This window comes from Triturus cristatus, chromosome 3_2, assembly GCF_964204655.1.
Source record: "Triturus cristatus chromosome 3_2, aTriCri1.1, whole genome shotgun sequence".
Lineage (NCBI taxonomy): Eukaryota > Metazoa > Chordata > Amphibia > Caudata > Salamandridae > Triturus > Triturus cristatus.
Window position 1 is genome coordinate 931,667,579 of NC_140584.1, and position 25,045 is coordinate 931,692,623.

At 47.2% G+C, this 25,045-nt stretch overlaps 1 protein-coding gene across 1 annotated transcript in view; it reads left to right on the forward strand.

Moving 5' to 3' along the window:
* MED13 (mediator complex subunit 13) overlaps positions 1-25,045 on the forward strand; it is a 1,552,815-nt gene that overhangs the window by 463,616 nt on the left and 1,064,154 nt on the right. The window contains exon 9 of the mRNA XM_085649419.1: positions 23,650-24,327. Coding sequence (XP_085505545.1) covers positions 23,650-24,327 — 678 coding nt within the window. The remainder of the gene's footprint in view (positions 1-23,649; positions 24,328-25,045) is intronic.

Consider the following 25,045-nt stretch of genomic DNA (forward strand, 5'->3'; position numbering starts at 1 on the left):
GTGTAGAGTGGCTAAGTGCTAGCGATAATGTATCTAGACATGTAGCTCTACTTTAGGAGATCAACATGTTTCATGCCGTATGTGTCAGAAGGATCTGGGCAATTCTTCAGGATCAGAAACACTATCTACACTACGTGGTGGAGCGAAATCTACATACCACGTCCTTAGGTCTGTGACGTGTTGAGAAAATGCAAGATAATTAATAACATCTCTTCTTCTTATTGACAAGGTATAGTACTGATGTTGTGAGATAAATTCAATAGTGTGGTGACTAACTAAACCACCGTGCTAGAAGTAGCTCAAATCGAAATTCTATATAGTGAAGTACCTCCTAGGGCCGTGTGTAAATGGAGGTGGGTGGTTAGTGGGGGGAGGAAGGGTGGTTAAAAACAGCTAACTAGCTGGCATTAATACTTGGAGAACGCAAGGCCGGACTCACCTAGTAACGTTACTAGAATTGCTAGCAACAGTTCTGGCGGCAACTAAAAGGACACCGATTGTGTCCTGTAAAACATAAAAAGTACCAAAATAAACTGGTTGGCAATACCTCTAATGGTAATGAACAGAATAAGAGCGACCTATCCGGGTACTGGGAGGTCCGTCAATTGCAAATTATGGCCCACTCCAAAGCAAAAACCCACCGTATCCGGAGCCTAGGCGACTGATGTTTATCGCCGAGGCAAGCGGAGAACCGATAAGGTCGGCAAAGGGGGGGGGGGGGGGGGATGCATAGGAGGCGCAACTCAGCAGCGAAGTCCCGAGTACTGCCTACCGGGCTATAACCGATCAAGAAGGCTCCACAGGGAGATGTACTCACCAGCATGATTTCACGCTAAAGCCGGAAGATCTACCCAAACCGCCAAGAACCGGAGTGGTGAATACAGGGAGTCATGACGGAAGGATATACTCTATAGAGGAGTCGTTTACGCCGCTACGTGGTGACGTTTGGCAACGCAATGACTACGGTTGCTAGGTTACGTCAGGAGGGTGGCCAACTCGGTGGAGGGCGTGTGATGACTGTAGTTGCTAAGTTACGTAACGTAAACAGAAGGGCGGCTATCTAAATACAGGAAAAGGTATTCATCAGGTCTGGTTCAGTGTAGATATCCAAACTGCAAACAGTGTTCCGTGGTGACCTAAGACAATGGAACAATACGTGAGGGGATGTAGGTGGATCAACTTTAACTCAAATATTCAAATGGAGTCTAGCGATGGTGTATATGAAACACACATAGAAACTACATGTTGATCTAGCGGTTCACCCTCTAATATGAGATATTGGAACAATATTGTGGGCGGGTCAGAAGTATTCTTATGGAGTCTGACTGTGGTGTATATGAAACACACGTAGCGACTAAATGTTACTATGACTGTACTCTCTCGGGATGAAGTACCGACGTCTGACTAAGGGTCATAACGATCCTTATTAAGATCAGGGAAACCCAATATGGGGGAGTGTAAATTGATGTATAAACAGTACCAATCAATGACCACAAAGGTCAATGCTCAAGAGGGAGACTCCATATGTTGGTGTTAGTGTAAGGTATAGGAGTCAAAATGTCACTGTCCAAAGGGAACGACTGGGATCAGAGTAAGGGTAGAGAACTCCACGGGATGTCATCATTGAGACCCTCAGTATGGCATGATAGTCTATGTAGAAAAGGTCTAGGCTAATATTAGGCCCAACTATCTCCCTGGCATCGCTTAAAAAACTACAAGTCAAGATTGCAATGCATGGCACAATTATGACGGAATACCTGAGGGCAAATGCTGCACCCAATGGCCTAATTGTCCGCACGGCACCTAGAATCTTCTTGGAGGATCTAATTTTCCGCAAAGAGTGGAGCCAGATCGCATGGAAATGCACCCGCGACTGGCTTATTCTGATTATTGGCACCGCTAGGCGTCTCTCCGAAGCATTGATTATCAAGATTAACATCGCGGAGAATGGACTGAAAACTGGGATCAGTATTTCAGCCTACAAAACCCGCCTAGCGGAAATCAATGCAGAGATGACTGACCACCGAGATTATTTACTACAACAAAAAGTGTCAAAATTACAAAAAGACATAAAAAGATTCGACAGGGAGAAGATATACCCATACACTAAAGAGGAATATCAACCATCAGAGAGTGATGCTGGCTCAGATGACGGCTCAACAACATCTACGAACTCAGGACGTTCGATGTACAGTAATTCTAGCAATAGCAGTTGGGGGAGGAACTCCAACAAACCGGGCCTACTCCCTCCACCCCCGATACCACAGATGTACGGCTATGCACACCAACCTTTCCCACAACAAGGCCCGATGTGGTTCCCTGCCTTTCCGGGACAACACCCGGGTTACCAGCAACCATTCTTCCCCAATGCACCTCCTCCTTTTCAGAACAGAGGCAGGGGGCGAGGCAGAGGCAGAAGAAGAGGGCAAAAACAAGTCCAGTGGCAAGATCAAGAGACACAACAGAGAACAACGAGGAGCTCAACACTCCCAAGACCTTGATAGTGAACCTCACAGACAGACTCCTGAACACAGACGAAAAGGCAGTCCTGGAACTGGGTTTAGGGTTTGTGCCCACCCCCAAGGAGGATAACTTCCGCATGAATGAGGAACTACAACAACTCTTCCGTAAGATCCGTATCAAATCCTTTTTTAACAACAACCCCACCCCTGACCGCCAGGACACCGGACTAAGACCACCCTCCAAGTTCACTCCATCAGCAGGTATGGTTCCAAGTGAAGTACTGACGTTTGAAAAAGCAGTTCTGAAGGAGGCAAACAAACTGAGAAGCCGGCATGTCTTTAACAATTTACCTAAGAAACTCCGTGAGGCAGTACACTCACTCACCGAAGATGAAGCCATCATTATCAAACCGGCGGATAAGGGAGGAGCCACTGTCATCCTCTCAGTAGAGGATTACGAAAGAGAATGTGTCAAACAACTCGGGAGATCCGAATACTACAAGAAGTTGGAGACTGATCCCACTGAGAGACTTCTATCACGGATACGTATCCTGATAAACGAAGCTACTAATGAGGGATGGATCACTGCCCACGAGGCGGCATTCCTCATCAACGAGAACCCCAGGATGCCGTACTTCTACCTACTACCCAAAATACACAAGGGTATCATTCCACCACCAGGACGACCTATCGTCTCTGGGATAGGTTCGCTATTGGAACCCCTGAGCAAATTCAGTGACTTTTTCCTCCGTCCTATGGTACAAGCAACTCCGGCGTACCTTAAAGACACCAGGGACGTCTTGAACCTGATTCAAGAGATCAACGAGAACAATACTGAGCCCATTGACCTCCTCCTAACTCTAGACGTAGAGGCATTATACACTAACATTCCACAAGATGCAACAATCGAAGTAGTGGAACAACTCCTACTCGAAACAGAATTACCTACCAACACCCCTGCGAGCTTCATCACGGAACTGATCATGCTGGCCCTGAAGAACAACTTCTTTATGTATAAAACCACCATTTACCATCAGATACAAGGGACCAGCATGGGGAGCACATTCGCGCCGAGCCTAGCAGGGCTGTACATGGCGCATTTTGAGGCTATGAACATCTTCACTGCGAATAACCCCTACAGAAAGAACATGATCACATGGAAACGTTACATCGATGATGTACTCATCCTATGGAAGGGTGGTACGGAGACCTGCCAAGAATTCTATACATGGATTAACAACCTGAACCCTCACCTCCGTTTTACTAAAACGGAGAGTACTAAGGAGATTCCTTTTCTGGATCTTCTCATCACCCTCGAGAGGGGTAAACTCAACACGACCATCTACAAGAAAATGACTGATTGCAACAGTCTTCTTGATTTTCACAGTCATCACCCCAAAGCACTGAGGGAAAACCTGCCCTTTGGACAGTTCCTGCGGATCCGCAGGAATTGCAGTGACACCCAGGAATATGACATTCAAGCTAACTCCCTAACATCTAATCTGAAAGAAAGACATTACCCAAACAGGGTCATACAACGTGCTTACAAACGAGCCAGGAACAACAACCGCCAGGCACTCCTGGAAGAAAAGACAAAGGAAGTTGACAATACCATCACCTGTGTCACTACCTTCACGCCTCTGTCTAACCAAATAAAGAACATCGTGAACCATAACTGGAGAATTCTGAATACAGGTAATCTCACGCTGGGGCGCCCCAGATTTGCTTTCAAGAGGACAACCAACCTACGGGACCAACTGATCAACACGAGACCACGCGTGAAGACCGTACGGCAGGAACCCACCCTATGGTCCCTCCCTGCTGTCAAAGGCCACTATCCATGTGGCAACTGCAATGTATGTCCCATGACCAAACACACTACATACTTGGAGCTGGACAAAATCAGGTGGGAGCAACGGAACCACACTAATTGCAACACAAAAAACTGTGTGTACCTGATCACCTGCCCCTGTACACTGCGCTACGTGGGGATGACCACGAGACAGGTGAAACTCAGGATAGGCGAACACAGAAGCACGATCCGACGGGGGAGATCAGCAACCAGACTTACTAATCATTTTATGGAAAAAGGACATACATGTGACGACATCAAGTGGACAATTTTGGAAAACAATCAACATTGGAACAATAACACCCTTCTACGTAGAGAACAACGCTGGGTACACCGCCTCCGGACCAATGAGATTGGCCTGAACGACGATATACCATGGACTGAACTATAACCTAACATAAGGGTCTGACAACATAATCAGCACTTGCATCCATGATTACCTTACTATGAGGTCCCACGGCACAACATCCATGCCTAGGGTCCCCCCCTCTCCTCTACGAGCATCGTTATGAGATGAGAGGATCAAGATTAGGTTTCTCTGGACCACTTGCCACAGAATTAAACTCCCCTCTGATCTTCGTTTACCCCAACCTCCCTTGACCCCCTCTTGAACTCATGGATTCTATCATAAACTCTCCCCCGAGTCCACCATTGACATCACGTGGAGGGTACCATGAGCCGCTTGTAGTTATACGAGTCACCCATACTTGTAAACGCCCGTTTATCACACCAGATGGGCTTTTCCGTTCCCCCCTAGACGCACGTACTCTATCATTATCTCGCTCGAGCTCACTTGAGCCCCCTGAGACACTTACAATTAGACGAGTCACGTATACATTTACCGTTCCTTTTTTTTTTTTTTGACACTGGATGGGTCTTTCCGATACCTGGTAAATAGCTTAGGAGCACTATTTAGCCGTTTAGTTATAACTCTTAGTGCTTTAATGACACATTACCATGGCAACAACTAGACGTAAGCCGGCACCACGTTCTCTAGATACACGCAGGCGCCAAGCTCAGCTGTCCACACTCTGCGCATGCGCGGCTGACAGACACAAGCGAGAACACAGCTGCTCCCCGTTTGTAGACCGGACACAGCGCCCGCCCTAATTAATTCAACTCGGGCAGTATTTAAGAATAGCGCAACTATCTACGGCTCCATTCCAGGTAGGAGGACGACTGGGGTAGGTGTTACAGAGGCCACGCCGGAGCTAAACTGTGAGTAAACAACGCTCTTTTGAGCATTCAGGAAAGTGTTTATTAATTTAAATACAGCATACTAGACCGCCCAGACCAGCTTGTATTCATGAGGAGTTGGACTGACTAGCAGCTGCCTGTTATTTACTCCTTTGTTCACAGCACTAGAAGGTGTGTACGCTCGTCCCCTAATCTGTGGAGCACTTTTCTCCGTGCCTTTAGGTGAGTGTTTGGAACATTTCAAAGTAAGAATCGTTATGAAAGACCCATAGAGCATACGCCACTTGAGTTTGTGGACGGTTGGTTCTACCTCTACCACGGTGAGTGCCTGCATATATGGGTGACTCCGGTCGGCGACGGACTGTCTCTTTCCCAGGCCCCCCCCCCCTTTTTTCCTGGCCTAGGCACATGTCAGCCTACCGTTGAGACCCCATTACGCCACCACCCGAGGGCGGAGGTGACATCCCCATGTTGTATATATTGTATATACTCTGATGCTGCACTCTTTTTTCTGAACATCTTGACAAGGTGAACAGTCTTTAATAAGTAGGTTGTTCTCCTCTCTTCTTTTTTCTTTGTTCTCCTAGGCTGTCTATCCTGGTGCGACCTGACTCTCACACTGAGAGCAGTGCTACTACGGAGTGTTCGCCCGGATAGTAAACTGAGGGTAGTATCCCTTAGAACACACTCACTTTTACGTTCTTTTTTTGGTCCTGAAGAAGCGCCAGGGATCCTTTCTGGACCGTTGGGGCGCGAAACATGTCGACCGCTTGACCACACATAAGTTACCCATCGATACATTATTTTCGATAAGGTAACACCCGACCTACGGGTCTTTTATTATGTCAAGGGTGCTATTCACATTAAAATTTATCTCAGTAACCCTTAGACATTTTTAGGATACCACTTCACAAACACACTTCACCACCACGCAGCTCTTTTTTATTAGGACCCAAACCACACACCCGCATGCACCAAACGGCGTTTTCTCAAAAAGATCTCCGCTAAAGTGACCCTTCGGGGGACCCGTAGGGCATTGCAGCGCCGGCCCGACGAGGAGCAAACGCCCAATGATGAAGCATGACATCCTTCGGGGTGTGTGAGGGCAACATGAGAAACTAAGGAGTGCCCCCCTATCCTTAGATAGTTGGGCCTAATATTAGCCTAGACCTTTTCGTTTCTTTCCTCCCTTTGTCTCTTCAGGAACAGTGTCTCCATTTGAATACTATAGATATAACTCGGAGCACAGACACTGGACCATAACTAGCTCCCGGTCCCCCCCCCTCCCTCCTTCTTTTTGTACAGATGATAGTCTATGTACCCATCTCTGTTCAATCCTAAATAGAGAAGATTTGGTGATCTGTACATGGGACTCCAATACAATCCAGTGTAATGACTCGTGGGAGTGTTGAGCCTCAGTGAAATGTCTGTATAGTCTAGTGGTGGCACGTTGGCAACTGATGTTGCTCCTGTGTTCAATTATGCAGGTTTTAACTGGTCACATAGTCATGCCTATGTAAAGTAAATCACATGGGCAGGTAATCAAGTAGATGCACTGTTTAGTATTGCAGTTGGTATGCTTTTGGATACTCCATTTAAAATTAGGTCGCAGAGTGACTTCCTTAGTTAATGTTGTATATTTACAGACAGTACAAGTGCCACAAGGATCATGTCCCTTAACAGGCGGTAAATCCCAAAGAGTGGTTTGTGATGGGTTGGTATGTATTTTAGGTCTCGTGTGAATCAGGATATCTCTCAGGCTGCAAGTTCTAGTGTAAGCAAACCTTGGTTTTGGTATCTGTAGGTCTTCTGTGTTTAGAATGCCCCAGTGTTTTAAAATAATCTTCTTTGTAGGGGCAGAGTTAGGTGTAAAAGAGGTGACTCATGTAATCACATCCTCAGGTGGTTTTTGGTGTACTTCTAGAAACGACTCTCTAGGGTTGTTCAAAGCTCTCTTCATTGAGTACTTGATCACTTTGGAAGGGTACCCTCTAGTCTTGAGGTTCGTGGCTAGAAAGGCAGCTTCTACTTTGCAGTCATCAGTGGATGTGCAGTTGCGTCTAATGCGCAATAACTGCCCAACTGGTAGGTTGTCTTTTAGGGCTCTGGGGTGATGGCTTTGGTACAAGAGTAGGCTGTTGCGATCTGTAGGTTTTTTGTATAAGCATGTTGAGAGCTAACCCTCCGTTAGCCTAATGTTCAAGTCAAGGAATGCAACTATGGTGTCTGAAATAGTATGTGAGAATTTCAGAAAAATATTTTGCTGATTGATCCATTGTACAAAAGCATTGCAGGTGTCAATTGGACCATGCCAGAAAATTAAAATGTCATCAATAAACCGTTTCCAAAGTTTTAGATGTTGGAGATACGGGTTGTTGTCATTATTGATGATCTCTTTTTCAAAAGTTGCCATGTACAGACAGACCAGGCTGGGAGCAAAGGTACTCCCCATCGAAGTACCCTGGCATTGATGGTATAGTTGTCCTTTGTATTCGAAGACATTTTCAGTTAGCGCTAGGGACGCACAATCCATTATAAACGTGACAGGAGTCGGAGAGGTCCACTCCAAGGAATTCAAGGCCGCTTCTACAACTGTCAGGGTATCTCCCTGGGGAATATTTGTGTAGAGGGCCTCTACATCAAGGGTGATAAGGAAATCAATCTGGTTAGAGTCCTCTATTGATTCAATGATTCTGAGGATATCAGTAGTGTCCCTTATAAATGATGGTATGTTTCTCACCAAAGGTTGCAGGAAGTGATCGACAAATTTTGAAAGGGGCTCAAGTATTGAGCCAATACCCGAAACTATGGGGCACCCAGGGACAGGGGTTACACCTTTGTGTATTTAGGTAAGGTATAGAAGTAGGGAATCCTATGTTCTGTAGCTTTTAAGAAAGCTGCTTCTTTTTTATTGATCCACCCGTTGGTAATTCCTCATATACTAGTATAGAGATGGTATTAGTGAGGCGAGGGGTAGGGTCAATTGTGATGGGAGCGTAGTACTTATCGTTGTTAAGTTGACGTTTACACTCCTCATCGTAGTCATCTATGGATTGGATCACAGTAGCCCCACCTTTATCAGCTTGTTTAATGATTATGGATTCATCTCCTGCGAGAGCCTTCGCAGTTTGTGTCTCGGTCTTGGAAAGATTGTGAAAGGGGGAGGTATAAGGGCCAGGTGCTTCAATACCGCCTTCTCAAATGTTAAGATTTCGACCGGGATCATGGCATTGTGGGGTGTAAAAGTGGAAGGGTTACTTAAACCTGAATCATCCTCTTGGGCATGAGGTTGATCCCGGAAGTATGATCGTAGTCTTATCGATCCCCGATAAAGAGCCCCGGTTTCGGGAGCCCGTCAAGGCTTGCAGCGCCGACTTGACGAGGGGCATTGCTCATATGATGAAGCATGACACCTAGCTTGCTGGGTGTGTGAGAGCTCTAGTTCCACCAAGGGAATTTCCCCCCCTGGTCTTCCCTTGGTTACCTTCTGGTAGCTAGTGGATGGTTGATCCCCCCTACATTCACTTCATCTCCATTGCAAATTGAGGAACTGTGTACCTTTTTCATTGATGGTTCTTTGGGGCATGTACACTGGACCTGCAATAAACAAGCCCTACTGTCCCCCTTTTTGTATTAGAGGATAATAGAGGGTGTACCCACCCCAAGGAAGGGACTCATTGGTCCCAACCTTTACTTGCCGGTAACACCCCTAAAACAAGTTTTTAGGGGCAACCCCAAACCTTGCCGCCTCAGACAAGAATCGACAAAAAATAGAGAAGGACTGAACAGCCGTGCTGAAGCTACCAAGAGGAGGATGCCCACTGACTTGGCCTCAACCCTACCGGCCTGTCCCCACCTCGAACCTGCTCCAGTGAAATCCCGGTGTGTCCTGCAGCCAGCAACCGCAAGAACCCGAAGGACCTGCCCTGCCTTCTAAGTCAAATACTTTGTGTCCCGTGAGCACCGGATTTACTCACCCACAGACTCTGGCTCCCACCAAACCCGCGACTCTTCACCACTCTGCACCCAACACCCACAGCCCGAGTTCACGTGGCCAAACTCCCCTCGGATCCTGACCTGAAATCTGATGATTTCTGACCTTCCTCAAATCTCCAATCGAAGCCTGCAGCCCCTTTCTGGAGGATCCCCTGTAGGAAAGTGAGTTTCTGTTGCAGTAACCCCCGGCCCCCCGACTTTTTGCCAGACTACTGATGCACTTTTTCTTGTTGTTTCCTGGGTCCCTGCCAATCAGGTTCCCAGGGCCTGTGTTCTTTCCCCAAAACTAACCCAATTGGCATCTCTGGCCACATGTCAGCCCCTGGTAAATGGTATCACAGGTACCCAGGGCACTGTGACCAGGGAAGACCTCTAAGGGCAGCAGCACTTATTGTGCCACCCTTGGATGCCCTGCACCTTTACACACACACACACAGACAGACAGACAGACAGACAGACAGACAGACACACACACACACCCCCCCCCCCCCTACACACACACACCCCCCCCTACACACACACACACCCCCACACACACACAGCCCTACACACACACAGCCCTACACACACACAGCCCTACACACACACACAGCCCTACACACACACACAGCCCTACACACACACACCCCTACACACACACCCCCCTACACACACACACACCCCCCTACACACACACCCCCCTACACACACACACCCCTACACACACACACCCCTACACACACACACCCCCCTACACACACACACCCCTACACACACTGCCTTTGCAGGTTTCGTATTTTGGCGCAGAACAATGTAAAGAGTCGACATGGCACACATCCCTGTGTGCCATGCCTACAACTCACTGCCCTGGCATAGATCAGTCACCCCTCTAGCTGGGTGCCCTATGCCAGTGGTGAGGGTACAGATGCATGAGCCCTGTATCCCTACAGTGTCTAAGTCCATTCTTAGGCATTGTAAGTGCAGTGCTGCCATTAAGAGTATATGGTGCTGGGAGCTTGTCATTACGAACGCCACAGCACCCACAGTGATGCCAGTGTGTGCACACAGAAGGCATCTTTGATTTGCCCCCTGAAAAACGACCAGCCTCTGGTGGTTTCTCTGACTGGTACACACCAGCCTGCCACCACGAGACCTGTTTCTGGACCCCTAGGGTGGGAGCCTATGCTCCCTGAGCCCAGAAACAAAGCCTTTCCAGGCAAGGAAGAGCCATCTGTGGCAGGGGAACTTCAACGGCCTGGCATCCTTTGTAATGCGACCCCCTCCCCCCCGCCTCTCCTGCTATCAGGAGCATGCCCCCTTCCTGTCTCCCCTCCCTTTCAGCGGGAAGACAGGCGGGAAAAACTAGCCAGCCCAGGTGGTGTGCCCACCTCTGCCAACTCCACTCCTCAGGTGGGGGAGGCGAGGTGAAGGCCACTCTCCAGTGCTCGCCATCTTACAGATGGCAGGCACTCCTCAATCAGAACTAGGGATTGTGCTCACTCCTTCATGTGGGGTGAGCACACCAAGGGTGTAGTCACCCTAAGTTCAGTAGCTCATTGGCTACTGACCTCAAGACCCCCTAAAACGCCCCCTAAATGGAGTATTTAGGGGGCAGCCCAGAACCAAGAAGGCAGATCCAGACAAGAAACAAGACAGAAGATAAGGACTGAAGAGCTGTGCAGAGCTAACAAGAGGACGACAACAACTGACTTGGCCCAGCCCTACCGGCCTGTCTCCCCCTCGAACCTGCTCCTGCGAAATCGCAGCGTGTCCTGCAACCAGCTACCTCAAGAAACCCGGAGTACTTGCCTGCCTTCACTTCTAAAGACCATCTCCCGTGAACACCGGATTTCTTCAACCTGCAGCTTCTGGCACCAGTCAGAGACTGCGAATCCAGCCCACTCTTCACCCGCCGAACCCGGCCCGAGCTAGAGTGGAAAAGCACCACGAGGAGGTCGCCCCTGCGATCCTGACCCGAGATCTGGTAACCCCTGACCTGCCTCAAGCCTCCAGCCGACGCCTGCAGCCAAAATCCAGAAGGCCCCACCTAACCGAGGCCAGGAGCTGGTAAGAAGATCCGACCCAAAAGGAACCCCTGCACCCACGGCCTTGGGTGCCCAAACCAACGGTGCCTAACCAACCCTTAACTTCCCAACTTACCTTTCCAAGTGGTGGTAGCACCCAGACGTCCTACGTCTCCCTGCCTGCAGTGCTTTTGCAAACTGGAGGTCCTCCATAGAAAACAGGGCATCCAACGTCGAAACAGCACTCTGCACCCGGCCGCCCCAGTGCTGCTGTGGGTGCACCTTTTGTGCGACTTTGTTTCCCCATTTGCCCTGACCTTGACCCTAGGAGCTTTGCTCCCACAACCCAGTGGCCTGCTTGCCAGCAGCCACCAACCGGAGGGCCCTTTGCCCTTTGGATAACATTGGGCCTCAACACTCTTCACCTGGCCACCCTAGTGCAGCTGAGGGTGCAACACTGCATCACTGACCCTCGGGGACCCATGAGTCTAACCCCAGAACCTGAACTCCCACAGTAGATTACTTACCTGTCAACCTGTTTTCCCTCCATAGGATAACATTGACACTTTTTCTCCAAAAAGTTTCTTAAGTGTGGAGTTTTGAAATCTAAAAATATTCTTTAAAAATCACACAAATAACCAAAACTTGTTTACTTACCTGTTTGCAGGAAATGTCTCAGTGCTGAATCTAGGTATCCAGCACTGAGTTAGAAAAGTAACGTAAAAAATTACTTCCCTGTAATTTACTGAAAAAGCCTATTTATTTCAATGTACTATATTTGCTTAGTGTTGCAACCTACTGCATCCCCGGTAAATCAAAGTACAATTGCCATTGCATTTTCAAACTGTTCTATATCCTGTAACTTATTACTGAAAAGTATTTAATTCTTACCTGTGCCCGGCTTGCTTGGTTCTAAAAATAAAACAGTATATATTTTTATACAAACACAATTGGCCTAGAGTTCAGTTCTCGAGTGTGTGAATTCATTTGCTGACTGTGTACATCAAATGCTTAACACTGTCCTCTGATACTGCCTTGCTGCTCAACCACTCTAACACAATTAAAGAGTAAGGTTCTATCTAACTTTAACCTCTGCCTACCTCCGGGGTCACTTGGACTCTATACACACACTATACCTCATTTTGGTGTACTATATATAGAGCCAGTTTCTTACATCCCCTTACCGCGACCGAAGCTGGTAAGCAAAACCTGACACCTAAAGACACCCCTGCACCTGACGTTCCACGGCCTTGGGTGGCCCAACTGACTGTGTCCCCGCATCCCCAGGCATCCCAAATTACCTCTCCAACCGGTGGTCACCTCTAAAAGATCTTCGTCCACAAGCCTGCATCTTTGTTGCAACCATGGAATCCCCATTGAAATCAACAGGGCACCGGACGCCAAAACAGCACCCAGCCATTCCTGCACCGCTGCGCTTTTACTTTGGGTGCTAACTCTGATCCCCCTTTGCCCTGAGCCTAACACCAGGAGCTTTGCTCCCACAATCTTGTAGCCTGCTTGTGAGCAGCCACCAACCGGAGGCCTCCTAGCCCCCATGGTATAACATTGGACCTCAGCACCCGGTCACCCTAGTGCTGCTGAGGGTTGTTTGAGGGTGCATACTTGACCCTGGGGGAATCCTGATTCTAACCCCAGAAAACCAACTCCTAAACCCAAGTACTTACCTTGAAACCAATATCCACATTTCTTCCTATGGGACTGCAATGAAAAACTGCAAATATCTAAAAACTGCTTTACTTACCTTTTCTCTAGGAAATGTCCCAGTGTGATATCTAGACTTATCGCACTGAGTAGAGAAAATAATCCAGATAGTAATCTGAAAAGTAATCAAAAGCAGTCTAGTAATTTCCACTGTATTCCATGTATTTACAAATATGTAACAAAGACATTTTCATTCAGCTTGCTTGTATTGTTAAACCTGCCTTGAAAAGTACCATTTACACTTATCTGTACCAGGCTTGCTTGGTTCTAGAAAATAAGTCAAAAAAAATATTTTTATACAAACAAATTGGTCTGAGGTTCAGTCTTTGAGTAGGTGACCTAATTTGCTGCCTGAGTGTATAGAACAATTGTTTAACACTACCCTCTGATAAAGCCTTACTGTTCGCCCACTATACCACAAGTAAAGTAAGGTGCTATTTACTTTTACCTCTGCCTACCTTTGGGGGTTCCACTGGACTTTGTGCGCACTATACCTCATTTTGGTATAGTATATACAGAGCCAGCTTCCTACTGTTACCCCCCAACTTTTTTTGCCAGATACCTGATAACAACTTGACTGTGTGTGTGCTGGGAACCTGCTAACCACTCCTCAGCACCTGTGTAATTTCCTAAAACTGTACCTTTGTACCCACAATTAGCACACCTCTGGCCACCTGTGAATCTCTTGTAAAAGTTACTCCTACTACCAAGGGCCTTGTGACCGGAGACGGGCCTCTTAGGTCTGCAGCATGTATTTTGCCACCCTCCAAGACCACGCAACTTAACACCCCACCCTGCCAATGCCGACTGGGTGTTTTGGTGCATACCAAACTAAAGTCAACTTGGCACACATTCCTGTGTACCAAGCCCACCAACACTGCTTGTGGCATGGGTAAGTCACCCCTCTGGCAGGCCTTACAGCCCTAAAGGCAGGGTGCACCATATCCAAGTGAGGGCATAGCTGCAAGAGCAATATGCCCCTACAGTGTCTGTGCCATTCGCATACCCTATAATTGCAGTAAAGCCATTTTGAGTACATGAGCTGGCAGTTTGTCAACAGGAACTCCACAGCTCCATGATGGCTTTACTGAAGTCAGGAAGTTTGATATCAGACTTTCCAGCATATTAAACCCACACTGATGCCAGTGTTGGATTTAATGAAAACATGCACACATTGGGTATCATAGAGATGCCCCCATGAAAATGACCAACTCTGGTTTGGTTCCTGACTTGCTCACAGCCATGTGTCACCACCAGACAGGTTTCTGGACCCCTGGGTAGAGAGCCCTCCGTTCTCTGGTTCTGGAAACAAAGCACATCCTGGACAGAGGACATGCCTCCTCCCCCAGGATGTGCAGGGTCTCCAAAGAGGGAGCTTCAAAGGCCTGCCGCCTTTGTTAGCTACCCCCATCTTTTTGCTGCTATTAACGGGTTCCCACCAGTTCTGACCCCACTTTAAGCACAAACAGGGGGGAAAACCTAGATAGGAAAGGTGTGCCCACCTATGCCAACCCCACCCATCAGGTGGGGAGGCGAAGTGATGCCCACATCTCAGTCCCCGGCATCTTGTAGATGGGGGAACCCCTCGAATCAGAAAGAGGCTTCTTCCTGCCGCCCCCCACCCGGAGGGTGGCATTCTTGAGGGATGTAGACACCCCAGGAAGGGACCTAATGGTCGCAACCTACACACCACAAAAACACTGAAGAAGGGGGACTCGTACCTAATAGAAATAGGTTCAGTACCCGTGCTCCCATGATATAGGTGTCAATCACTGGAAGGTAACTGTTCCTCTAGATAAAATGGCCTTTTAGGCTGCTAGAATTACAGGTGAATTAAAGCCTTAACTCCTTAGAAGATTAGGTATAAAGAGGTGAGTGGGGGAAAATTCCTCTTCGTTAGAGAAGTGCACTCACACACCCAGACGGGTGTCATGCTTCATCATTGGGCGTTGCTCCTCGTGGGTATGGCGCTGCTGTCCCCCACGGGCCCCGCAAGAGGGCTATTTGTCGGAGATCTTTTTAGAGTTAAGCCGCAGTGGTGAGTGCGGGTGTGTGGGGAGTGGTGTGGGTGAGTTAAAAATATCGTACTAGCACCCTGAAAACTTTATTCTGGGGTCCGTGCGAAATGGGTAAAAACTGAGGTCAAAAGGAATACTCTTGATCTAGTTGTCAGAGTTGGGAGACATAGCTCTGTGCTAGTGGTGGTAGTAAAAGTGGCTCCGTCATGTTGACATATTTCACGCCTATTGTGGTCCCTAATGGATCCAATGGTGTTTCTTCAGGACCGTCGAAACTTTAAAAAAAAAAAATTGAGATACAGGAATTCAAGACAGGAACACAATACACCCTGTATCAATAACTAGATTCAGGATTTTGGTCTGGGCGACTCGGGATTGACCACCTTTGTATCAATATCCAACCGAAAAGTCATTTAGGGAAGTCTCATTGACAAAGAGCGTGACTCGAGAGGTTTACAGTGACCTCTGAATGTGAGACCAGGGCAGGTAACTGGTCTGTCACATTCAGAGGTCATGCCGGGTCGCGCTCTTCGCCGATGAGGCTTCCCTAAACGAGTTTTTGGGTTGTATATTGATGCAAAGGTGGTCAATCCCTTTCCGGTGCAGTCTCGTTCAGACCACACACCTGAATCTAGGTATTGCTTCTGGGTCTATTGAGTGTAACGGTCTCGGACCCCTGTATCTCACTTTTTAAAAGTTTGCACGGTCCTGAAGAAACGCCATTGGATCCATTAGGGACCACAATAGGTGTGAAACATGTCGACCTAATATAACCACTTTTACTACCACCGAGATGCGCAGAAGGAAAATACCCCCAACTCTGACAACCAGACCTCAGTTTTTAACCATATCACACGGATCCAGAATAAAACATTTCAGGGTACTAGTATGATATTTTTGTAAGGGAGTGGGTTTCTGTTGCAGTAACCCCACAACTTTTTGCCTGATAACTGATGCACTTTACCTTGGTGTGCCCTGGGCTCCTGCCAATCAGGTGCCCAGGGCCTGTGTTCCTTCCCTAAAAACTGCCGAACAGCCAAAACCCAATTGGCATCTCTGGTCACATGTCGGCCCCTGGTAAATGGTACCCTAGGTACCCAGGGCCTTGTGACCAGCGAAGGCCCCTAAGGGCAGCAGCACTTATTGTGCCACCCTTAGAGGCCCTGTACCCTGACACACACACACACACTGCTTTTGCAGGCTGAGTGTCTTGGTGCAGAACAAAACAGTCAACATGGCACACATCCCTGTGTGCCATGCCCACAACACACACTGCCCTGGCATACCGCAGTCACCCCTCTAGCTGGGTGCCTTATGCCAGTGGTGTGGGCACAGGTGCATGAGCCCTGTGCCCCTACAGTACTCGGGTCCATTCCTGGGCACTGTAAGTGCAGTGCTGCCATTTAGTATATAGTGCTGGGAGGTAGTCAACACGAACTACACAGCACCATGATGGCTACACTGAAGACTGAAGTTTGGTATCAAACTTCTCAGCACAGTAAACCCACACTGATGCCAGTGTGGGATTTACTGTAAGATGCACGACAGAGGGGCAACTTAAAGTTGCCCCCTGAACCTAACCTACAATCCACGTCTTGTGTGAGGGGCTGCCTAGGCTGCCACACAGCAGACATGTTGCTGGACCCCTGGGTAGAGAGCCATCCGCTTTCTTGGGCCTGCAACAATGCACATCCTGGGCGAGGGGCTAGGTCTTCTCTCCCAGGATGGGCAGGGTAAGCTTCAAAGGCATGCCACCTTTGTGAGCTTCTCCAGGCCACTTGCTGTAGTCAGCAACTGGCCCCCACCGGTTCTGCCCTCTCTCTTGAGGGGGGGGGGGGGGGGGGAGATTGGCGGGAAAAGCTAAGTGAGGAAAGGGGGTGTGCCAGCCTCTGCCAACCTCACCCCTCAGGTGGGGGAGGCAAGGTGAAGCACATCCCCGGGCTCTCGCCATCTTGAAGATGGGAAGCCCTGGCTAAACAGGACTAGGCTACTGCCCCCCTCCCACAGGGGAGCGGCAGGTTAGGGGGTGAACCCACCCCAGGGAAGGGACCCATTGGTCCCTGCTCTTTACCTACCTGTAACACCCCTAAATTTAGTATTTAGGGGCACCCTGAATGTTCCTTCCTCAGATCCAGATTCCGAAACAAGCAAGAAGATCAAAAAACAAGAAGACCTGCCGTGCAGCTGCTAACCAGAGGAAGACACCAACTGATTTGGCCCCAGCCCTACCGGCCTGTCGACCCTCGAACCTGCTCCTGCTAAACCCTGGCGTCTCCAGTGGTCAGCAACCTCAAAAACCCCAGAGGACCTGACTGCCTTGTGACTCTAACTAACTGGGACTCCCACGAGCAGTGGTACTGCTCAAAGCAAGTTACAAACCCCTGGCATCAGCCAGGAACCGCAACTCCTGCACACTCTGCACCCGCCAAGCCTGGCCTGTGCCGGAGTGAACAAAGACCACGAGGACGTCCCCCCAGCGACTGTGACCCCGTATCCAGCACCCAAGGACCCACCTCGACGCTCCTGACGATGCCTGCAGCCTCAGAACCAGGGACCCCTCCAACCGCGACCAGCAGAGGGTAAGATTTCCTGATGCCAAAAGGCACCCCTGCACCCACAGCCCTGCGGCCCCCAGTGCCCAACTCCTGGGTGCCTACCTAACCTCCAACTTCCCAACTTAGCTCTCGAAGTGATGGTAGCACCTGAAGAATCTTTGTCCCCGAGCTTGCATCCTTTGTTCGTCACTGAGCTTCTCCATTGAAATCCATTGAGCGCCTGACTGCTCAAAAGCACCCTGCACCCAGCCGCCCGAGTGCCCCTGGCAGTGCAACCTCTACAACTGGTGTAACAACTGTACCTACCTGACCCTGGGAGACCCTGGAGTCTATGCCCAGAACCTTAACTCTGCCAGTCGAGTACTTACCCAAAAGCCGATAACTCACCTTTCTTCCATGGGGTAACATTGACTGGTTTCACTTGGAAATTCTTCAAAGTGTCGAGTTTTGCAACTTTAAAATATTCATATAAAATCAGCCGAATAATGAAAATGAATTTACTCACCTGCTATGAGGAGAGATCCCAGTGCTGCGTCTTGGTGCCCAGCTCTGACCCTGCAAAGTAATTGCAACTGTACTTACCGCTAACTTGATTTTCCTCCATAGGATAACATTGCCTGTTTTTTGCCAGAAATTCTTCGAAGTGTCGATTTTGCAAAATTACAAATATTCGTTAAAAGTCGCCTGTATAACAAAAACACATTCTTTCAACTGTTTACAGGAGATGCACCAGTGCTGGATGCAGGATCCAACACTGAGTAAGAAAAAGTAACGACAACCCTACTTTTCTACTAAGTGAATATCCTCCCATAGGATAACATTGGTGATTCTATGTGAAAGTTTTGAAGTGTCAACATTTAAAATATATTAATATTACTTAAAGGTCATAACTGAAATCAAAACGTTTTTACTCAACTGTTTACAGGAGATGCCCCAGGACTGAATCTAGGATCCAGTCTTGTGGTAAGAAAAGTAATCCAAAAAGTAATCAATTGCATTTAACTCGAAATTCCCATTGAGCTCAATGTATAATTGTGTTTTCTATTGCAACAACTGTATCTATTGCATTCAAAAGTCAATTGCCTATTGAAAGTATTTATCTAAAGCATCTCATTCTGAGAAAGTATATTTTGATACCTATTGTTGGTTCTAAAATAAAACAACCATATATTTTTATACAAAGCTATTGGCCTAGAGTTCAGTTCTTGAGTGTGTGAGACTATTTGCTGACTGTGTAATTCTTTACACTGTCCTGATACTGCCTTACTGCTCAACCAAGCTACCATTTTAGAGAGTAAGGTTATATCTAACTTTAGCCTCTGCCAAACCTTTGGGGACTGTGGACTCTGTGCACACTGTACCCATTTCAGAACAGTATATACAGAGTCACTTTCTTACAATTTTTAACTCACCCACACCACTCCCCACACACCGGCACTCACCACTGCGGCCTTTATCTAATAAGATTTCCGACAGAGCCCTCTCGTGGGGCCTGTGGGGGACAGAAGCACCACCCCCACGAGGAGCAACGCCCAATGATGAAGCATGACACCCGCCTGGGTGTGTGAGGGCACTTCTCTAACGAGGAGGAATTTTCCCCCACTCACCTCTTTATATTTAACCTTCTAAGGAGTTGTGGCTTTCTTTCACCTTTAATTCTAGCGGTATAAAAGGCAATTTTTTCTGTAGGAACAGGTACACTCCAGTGATTGACACGCAACCTGCACACCCCTGTAACACCATAAATCTAGTCTTTTGGTGCATCCCTGAACCTTGCCTCTTCAAATTCGACGTGACAAGGACCGAAGAGCTGTGCTGCAGGATTGGACAACGACAACTGCTATGGCCCCAGCCCCACCACCCTGTATGCTGCTCTGAACCCCTGCGAGCTGAACCCGTCGTGTCCTGCAGCCAGCAGCCTCCAAGAACCCTGGAGACTTGCTCTGCTTTCCTAAAGAACTCCGATCTCTCGTGGACACAGGATTTGTCCAACAGCAACCCAAGCCTTGACTCCAGATCCAGCCGGATCCGAAACTCCTCACAACTCTGCACCCGACGCCCACAGCAGAGTGGTCTAATAACCCAGTCCCTCCGGCGATCCTGATCTGTGTGCCAGCATTGGGTGACCTCCCCCGACCTTCTCCTCGATGCCTGCATCCTCATCTTGAACGCCCCCCCCCCCAGCCACGACCGGAACCAGTGAACAATTAAACATGAAAGGACATCCCTGCGCCAACAACTCCTGAGGTGTTCGACCGACTGTCCTGATGTCCAGCAACTCTTCATCCTTCACGCGTTGGTTCCCTTTTATCCAGTCTTCTGGCTCTAGCCTGCAGTCCTTTTCCATGACCGACGTACTCATTGAAAAGCATTGGGCTCCCCACACCACCTGGGCACCCGGCACTCGGCCGCACCGCTGGTGGTTTGAACTTTGTGCCAATCTGGGGCCAGTTTGCCATTACCTTAACCCTAGGAGCTTGACTCACGAGACAGTGGCCTGCCCATGAGCAGCCCCCAACCAAGGCGACCCATTTGCTAACATTGGCACCCTGCACTTGGCGGCCCTAGTGCTTCTGGTGGTGCCCTTGAGTGCCAACCTGAACCGTGGGAAACCTTCGTTCTACCCTCAAACTCCCACTCCAGAACCTTTTTATTTACCTTTGTTTTTCTCGATAGGACTGAATGGTGGGTTTTCTCTGAGTTCTTCTAAGTTTTGAACTGTGTTGTACTGCAACAAAAGCAACATAGTGCCTTCCCCAGAATTAACCTGTTTACCAATGTCCTGTGTTGCTTAAACGGTTACGCGTGTTTAATGCCAAACCCGAAAAGTGATCTAAAAGTCTTACCAATTGTTTTTTTTTAACTCTAGAAAGTAATTTAAATGTTCCTACCAAACATTGTGTGAAGAGTTTAACATACCTGCTTTGAAGTCAATCTTGGTTCTAGAAATCAAACCACAAAATTACTTGTTACACAAACAATTTGTCTGGATTCAGTATTTTAGTGTGACATTTCTCGCCCGAGTGTGTACCGCAAATGCTTAACACTACCCTCTGATAAGCCTCACTGCTCAACCACAAAAGAGAGTAAGGTATTATCTACTATAGCCTCTGCTATACCTCTGGGGATCCACTGGACTTTGTGCACACTATACCTTACTTTGATATAGTATATACAGAGCCAGCTTCCTACAGACGTCCACATCACCAAGGCCAGCACTGATATTGGCCCTGCTGCCCTGTTTAGTCAGGAGTGTGCAAGGCAAATGTTTGCCATGTTAGCCAGTTGACAGACAGTTTTAAAGGTAACCTTCTGGATTAACTATTTCAGTTGCTAGCCCTGACTTGGGCCCAACATTCTAGTAATTATTAAAATCACTTGTTTTGGTAGGAAAGGAAGTAGCAATATCTTTCAAGTATATGGGTATTCTCTTGGCGTGTCCTCCCTCTTGTTCCCCTGGAGGACCTACACATCCAAGCTGGCTGGCAAGTGTGAAAGCTGTCCCCTGCCTTGTTTGGCAGTGTTTTGAGTAGATTTTAGAACCTTTCAAACCCTGCGTTCTACCTGCTAAATATGAAAAAATAAGGTTGACTAGAGGCAATACACCATATGGTAGGAATCTCTAGAAATATTTTATGGGCAGATGCATAGGATCAACACAATTTCTGCCAGAAATAGCGGCTGGGAGAGCAATATACTCAGTGTCTGTGTCACTAAGGGCGATGGATGAGCTGATCGAGGCACTGAAGGTGCCCCGTAAAGTCTGCCAGAAAAGAAACCAAGAGAAGCTGTCTGCTCTGAGGCCTGACCATGTGTTGGAGTGCAGGAGGCACCACCCAGGAGACTACGCAGCAGACCTGTGGGGTGCAGCAACTGTGCCAGTTTGGTAGTCATTGGAAGAGCTGTTGTGCTACGAGGTAGCAGACAGTGGAAAAATAGCGGATTAGGGCTGTGGGATCTTTTAGCTTACTGCTAGCATAGTTGCGGCCTAGAACAAATGTGATGCTTCATCCTTACCTGCCTGTATTGACATTGTTGAGCCTCAGCATGTCTGTGCCACTTAAGTATCTACACATGCTGCCTTAACTGTGGCTCTTCTGTGTAATTGTGCTGTTTAATCCTTAGCGTATGTGCTTCCAACATAGAGGCCCATCATGGTGGAGCTGCTTCATGTAAGTGCCGGTATGGGGAGGGAGTAGCATAACTGCTCAGAGGCCCAGTGCAAATGACAAGAACCACCTGCTGAGCACCTCTGCTGGCATGCATGGAGGAGTCTAGTGCTTTAGTTTAGTTATGTAACTGTAGAGTATCATTTTGTACCTTTTGTTGTGCCACTAAGATACTGTGTAGTATTGTTATTGAAAGAATAACATAGTTTTTTTAATTAAGATCTGGTATTGCCTAGACATAGTAATTATTGGTGGGTTATTGTGCATTGAATTTGGAGTCTCCCAACTCCACACCACATTGCTAAGTAAGCCCTTGACTTGACTTCACCCAAGTCTACCAATGAGCAAAGGGGGGACCTTGGTACTGTTTGAAAGGCCATAGGTAAGTCCCGTGAGGGAAGTGGAAATCTCCTATAACCAGGGTCACTAGAACTGTCATTGTGCGAACGCAGCGTTTTTCACCTAATTTTGTATTTGCTGTATTTGCCAAGTCCATCTGCTGCATAATTGGCAGATTTTAAGTAAAAATATTGTTTCTAGCTTAAACGGTTCATAAGTTATATTTAATTAAAAAACAGCATGTTGGTGTACAGTTGAAGGCCCTTTGCAAAACTTGACTGGCCATCTTTCTGTTGCTTATTGTGATAACTAGTTGTTAAACTGGTACAAATGAGGTACAACCTATGCCTAATGAATACTATCCCAAAATTCCATTTTTGGAAACGCGGAGACTGTGCTGGATAATTTGTTGGTGTTTTGTGATACAAATTCTACAAGGAGGATTAGATTTATTGTAGTGAGTCTTTTGATGACATATAATAATTGCATCCAAATACTACTTGCCTAATTTGATCTGTTATGAGAATTGAATGTTCTGACTAGTATATGAGAGAATACACAGTGCTACACTGAAGCTTCAACTATTAAGGGATACATGGATTTGCGCACACAAATGCAAAACCTGATGAAGTCCGCATGAACAAAACGCATTGGCTGGGTGATTAACTTATTACCATAAGGAATACCAAGAAAAATGAAGAATTTTCAAAAGGAATACGTGACTCCATGTGATATAAATGTTCTTCATGGAATAGGGTTGATCAAATTATTTTGTTTGGTACTGTTATATGTAATGTTTCATAAACAGGAATGATATATTACAAAGATGCAAAGCGCTCCTGGTTTGGTTATTTATAAATATTGCGTTTATATGACGATTCCTTGGCAGTGGGGTCGTACACAGTTAAGCGTTCAGAAAGTGTGTATACGAACTAGTGCGACCACAGAATAGCCCACGCTCCTTTGTTTTCTGTTGTTGCTATATATCATAAAATATGCCGCATAATTAGTTTTTTCCTGTTGCATCATGTAGTCACCCCTGCTGATATTTTGTCTCTCTTACTGCACAATCGAGTGTCCTTGCCCAAATTGGGTTTGACAGTGGGACTCGGTTGTCATTCGATTTCTGTGCTTTAAGTAGGTCATAGCAGCGAGGGAAAATATGGTATAAGAGCGAATGCTTAGTTTAGAAAGCTCCTTATGATTTCAGCTAGAAGTGAAGGATTGAGAAAGTAATTGACAAGACAGCTAGGGGATGAGACTTTGAAGGCTAGTATTTGTAACTTTACAATGTGCCGTGTATCCGACAGTAATAACCTATATTTTGTTCTTTCAGGCACAGAGGTCTGAAACTGAGAAATCCTGGTATGCTAGGGCAGCCACAGCCTGTAAACCAGCCACAGCAGGCTGCCCCAAAGCACAAGACAAATGAGAAGCTAGAAAAAGGTGACAAGCCTCAGAAACGCCCCCCAACTCCTTTTCATCATCGCGCATCTGTGAGCGAAGACAATGCACTTGAAGCAGAATCAGCCTCTCAGAGACTTGGAATTCGGTCACAGGACAACCGGGGACAATATTCCACTATTCGAACTAATGATGTAGCAAAGACTCCTCAAATGCATGGCACAGAGATGGCAAACTCGCCCCAGCCTCCGCCTCTGAGTCCGCACCCTTGTGATGGCAGTGATGAAGGTGCAGAAGCCATTAAAAACCCATCAACACCTCAGAGCCAGCATTTCTATCAAATGCCAACCCCAGATCCTTTGCTACCTTCAAAGGCAATGGAGGACCGAATGGATGGTTTGCCTCAATCTTTTCCCCCTCCTTTCTCAGAAGTACTTGAGCCGACAGTATATGTTGGTACCGCAGTGCATTTGGAGGATGAATTAGATGCCACTTGGAGGTATTACCAGGTTCCAAAGAGGAAAGATGTGGAATTTCTCCCACCATCACTCCCGAGTGATAAATTCAGAGAAGATCCAGTAGGGCCAGAGAGTGTGACCTCTGTTACAGAGTAAGTCCTTTTCTTTAATACAGCAATGTCTATTTTCCCAAACTAAATTGGTTTAAAATGTGCAATATAATTCTTTTCTAATTGACGTATGTAGACCTTTTCCTAGATTCAAGGTATCGGTTTGAAACTTTTCTTTTTTTGCGACATCATTCTGTGGTTGGTCATCCTGTATATAGTTCCACAACATGATTGGATTTAACAATAATATGCTGCTTATTCGAAAGTTTAAAATATAGATTACTGATCAGTGCGTAGCTGTGGCTCTGTATGTTGACCCAATACCCTCAAAGTCGAACTGCAGGCTCAAACTTTGTGTTTTTTGTCTTGAGACTTTGTGAGGAAATAGTATAGTCATTTTTGCTACTTTTATGCTTCACTGTATGGTAGTGAAGGTTTCATGTGAACGTTCAAGAAAGTAAAGCCCAAGGTTGTTACGTTTGTGGAAGTTTTTTGTTTGGCAGCATTATTCCCCACCAATGTAAGTAAAACTTTATTGTTGGTAAATTAAAACCTTACAATATAAAAGCGCGCATCGTGTTCATAAAATGGATACATTTCTTTAAAATTGTTGGAATAACATTTTGGTTAAAACTAGACTTGACTTCTTAACTGCTGTTAAGTCTTGTGGACCAGGTACGAATCAACAATTTGTTGACAGCCGACAAGGCGGTGTGTCCAATGATAGAGTTTCCCTCAGCTCTAATAGGACAGGGTTGGC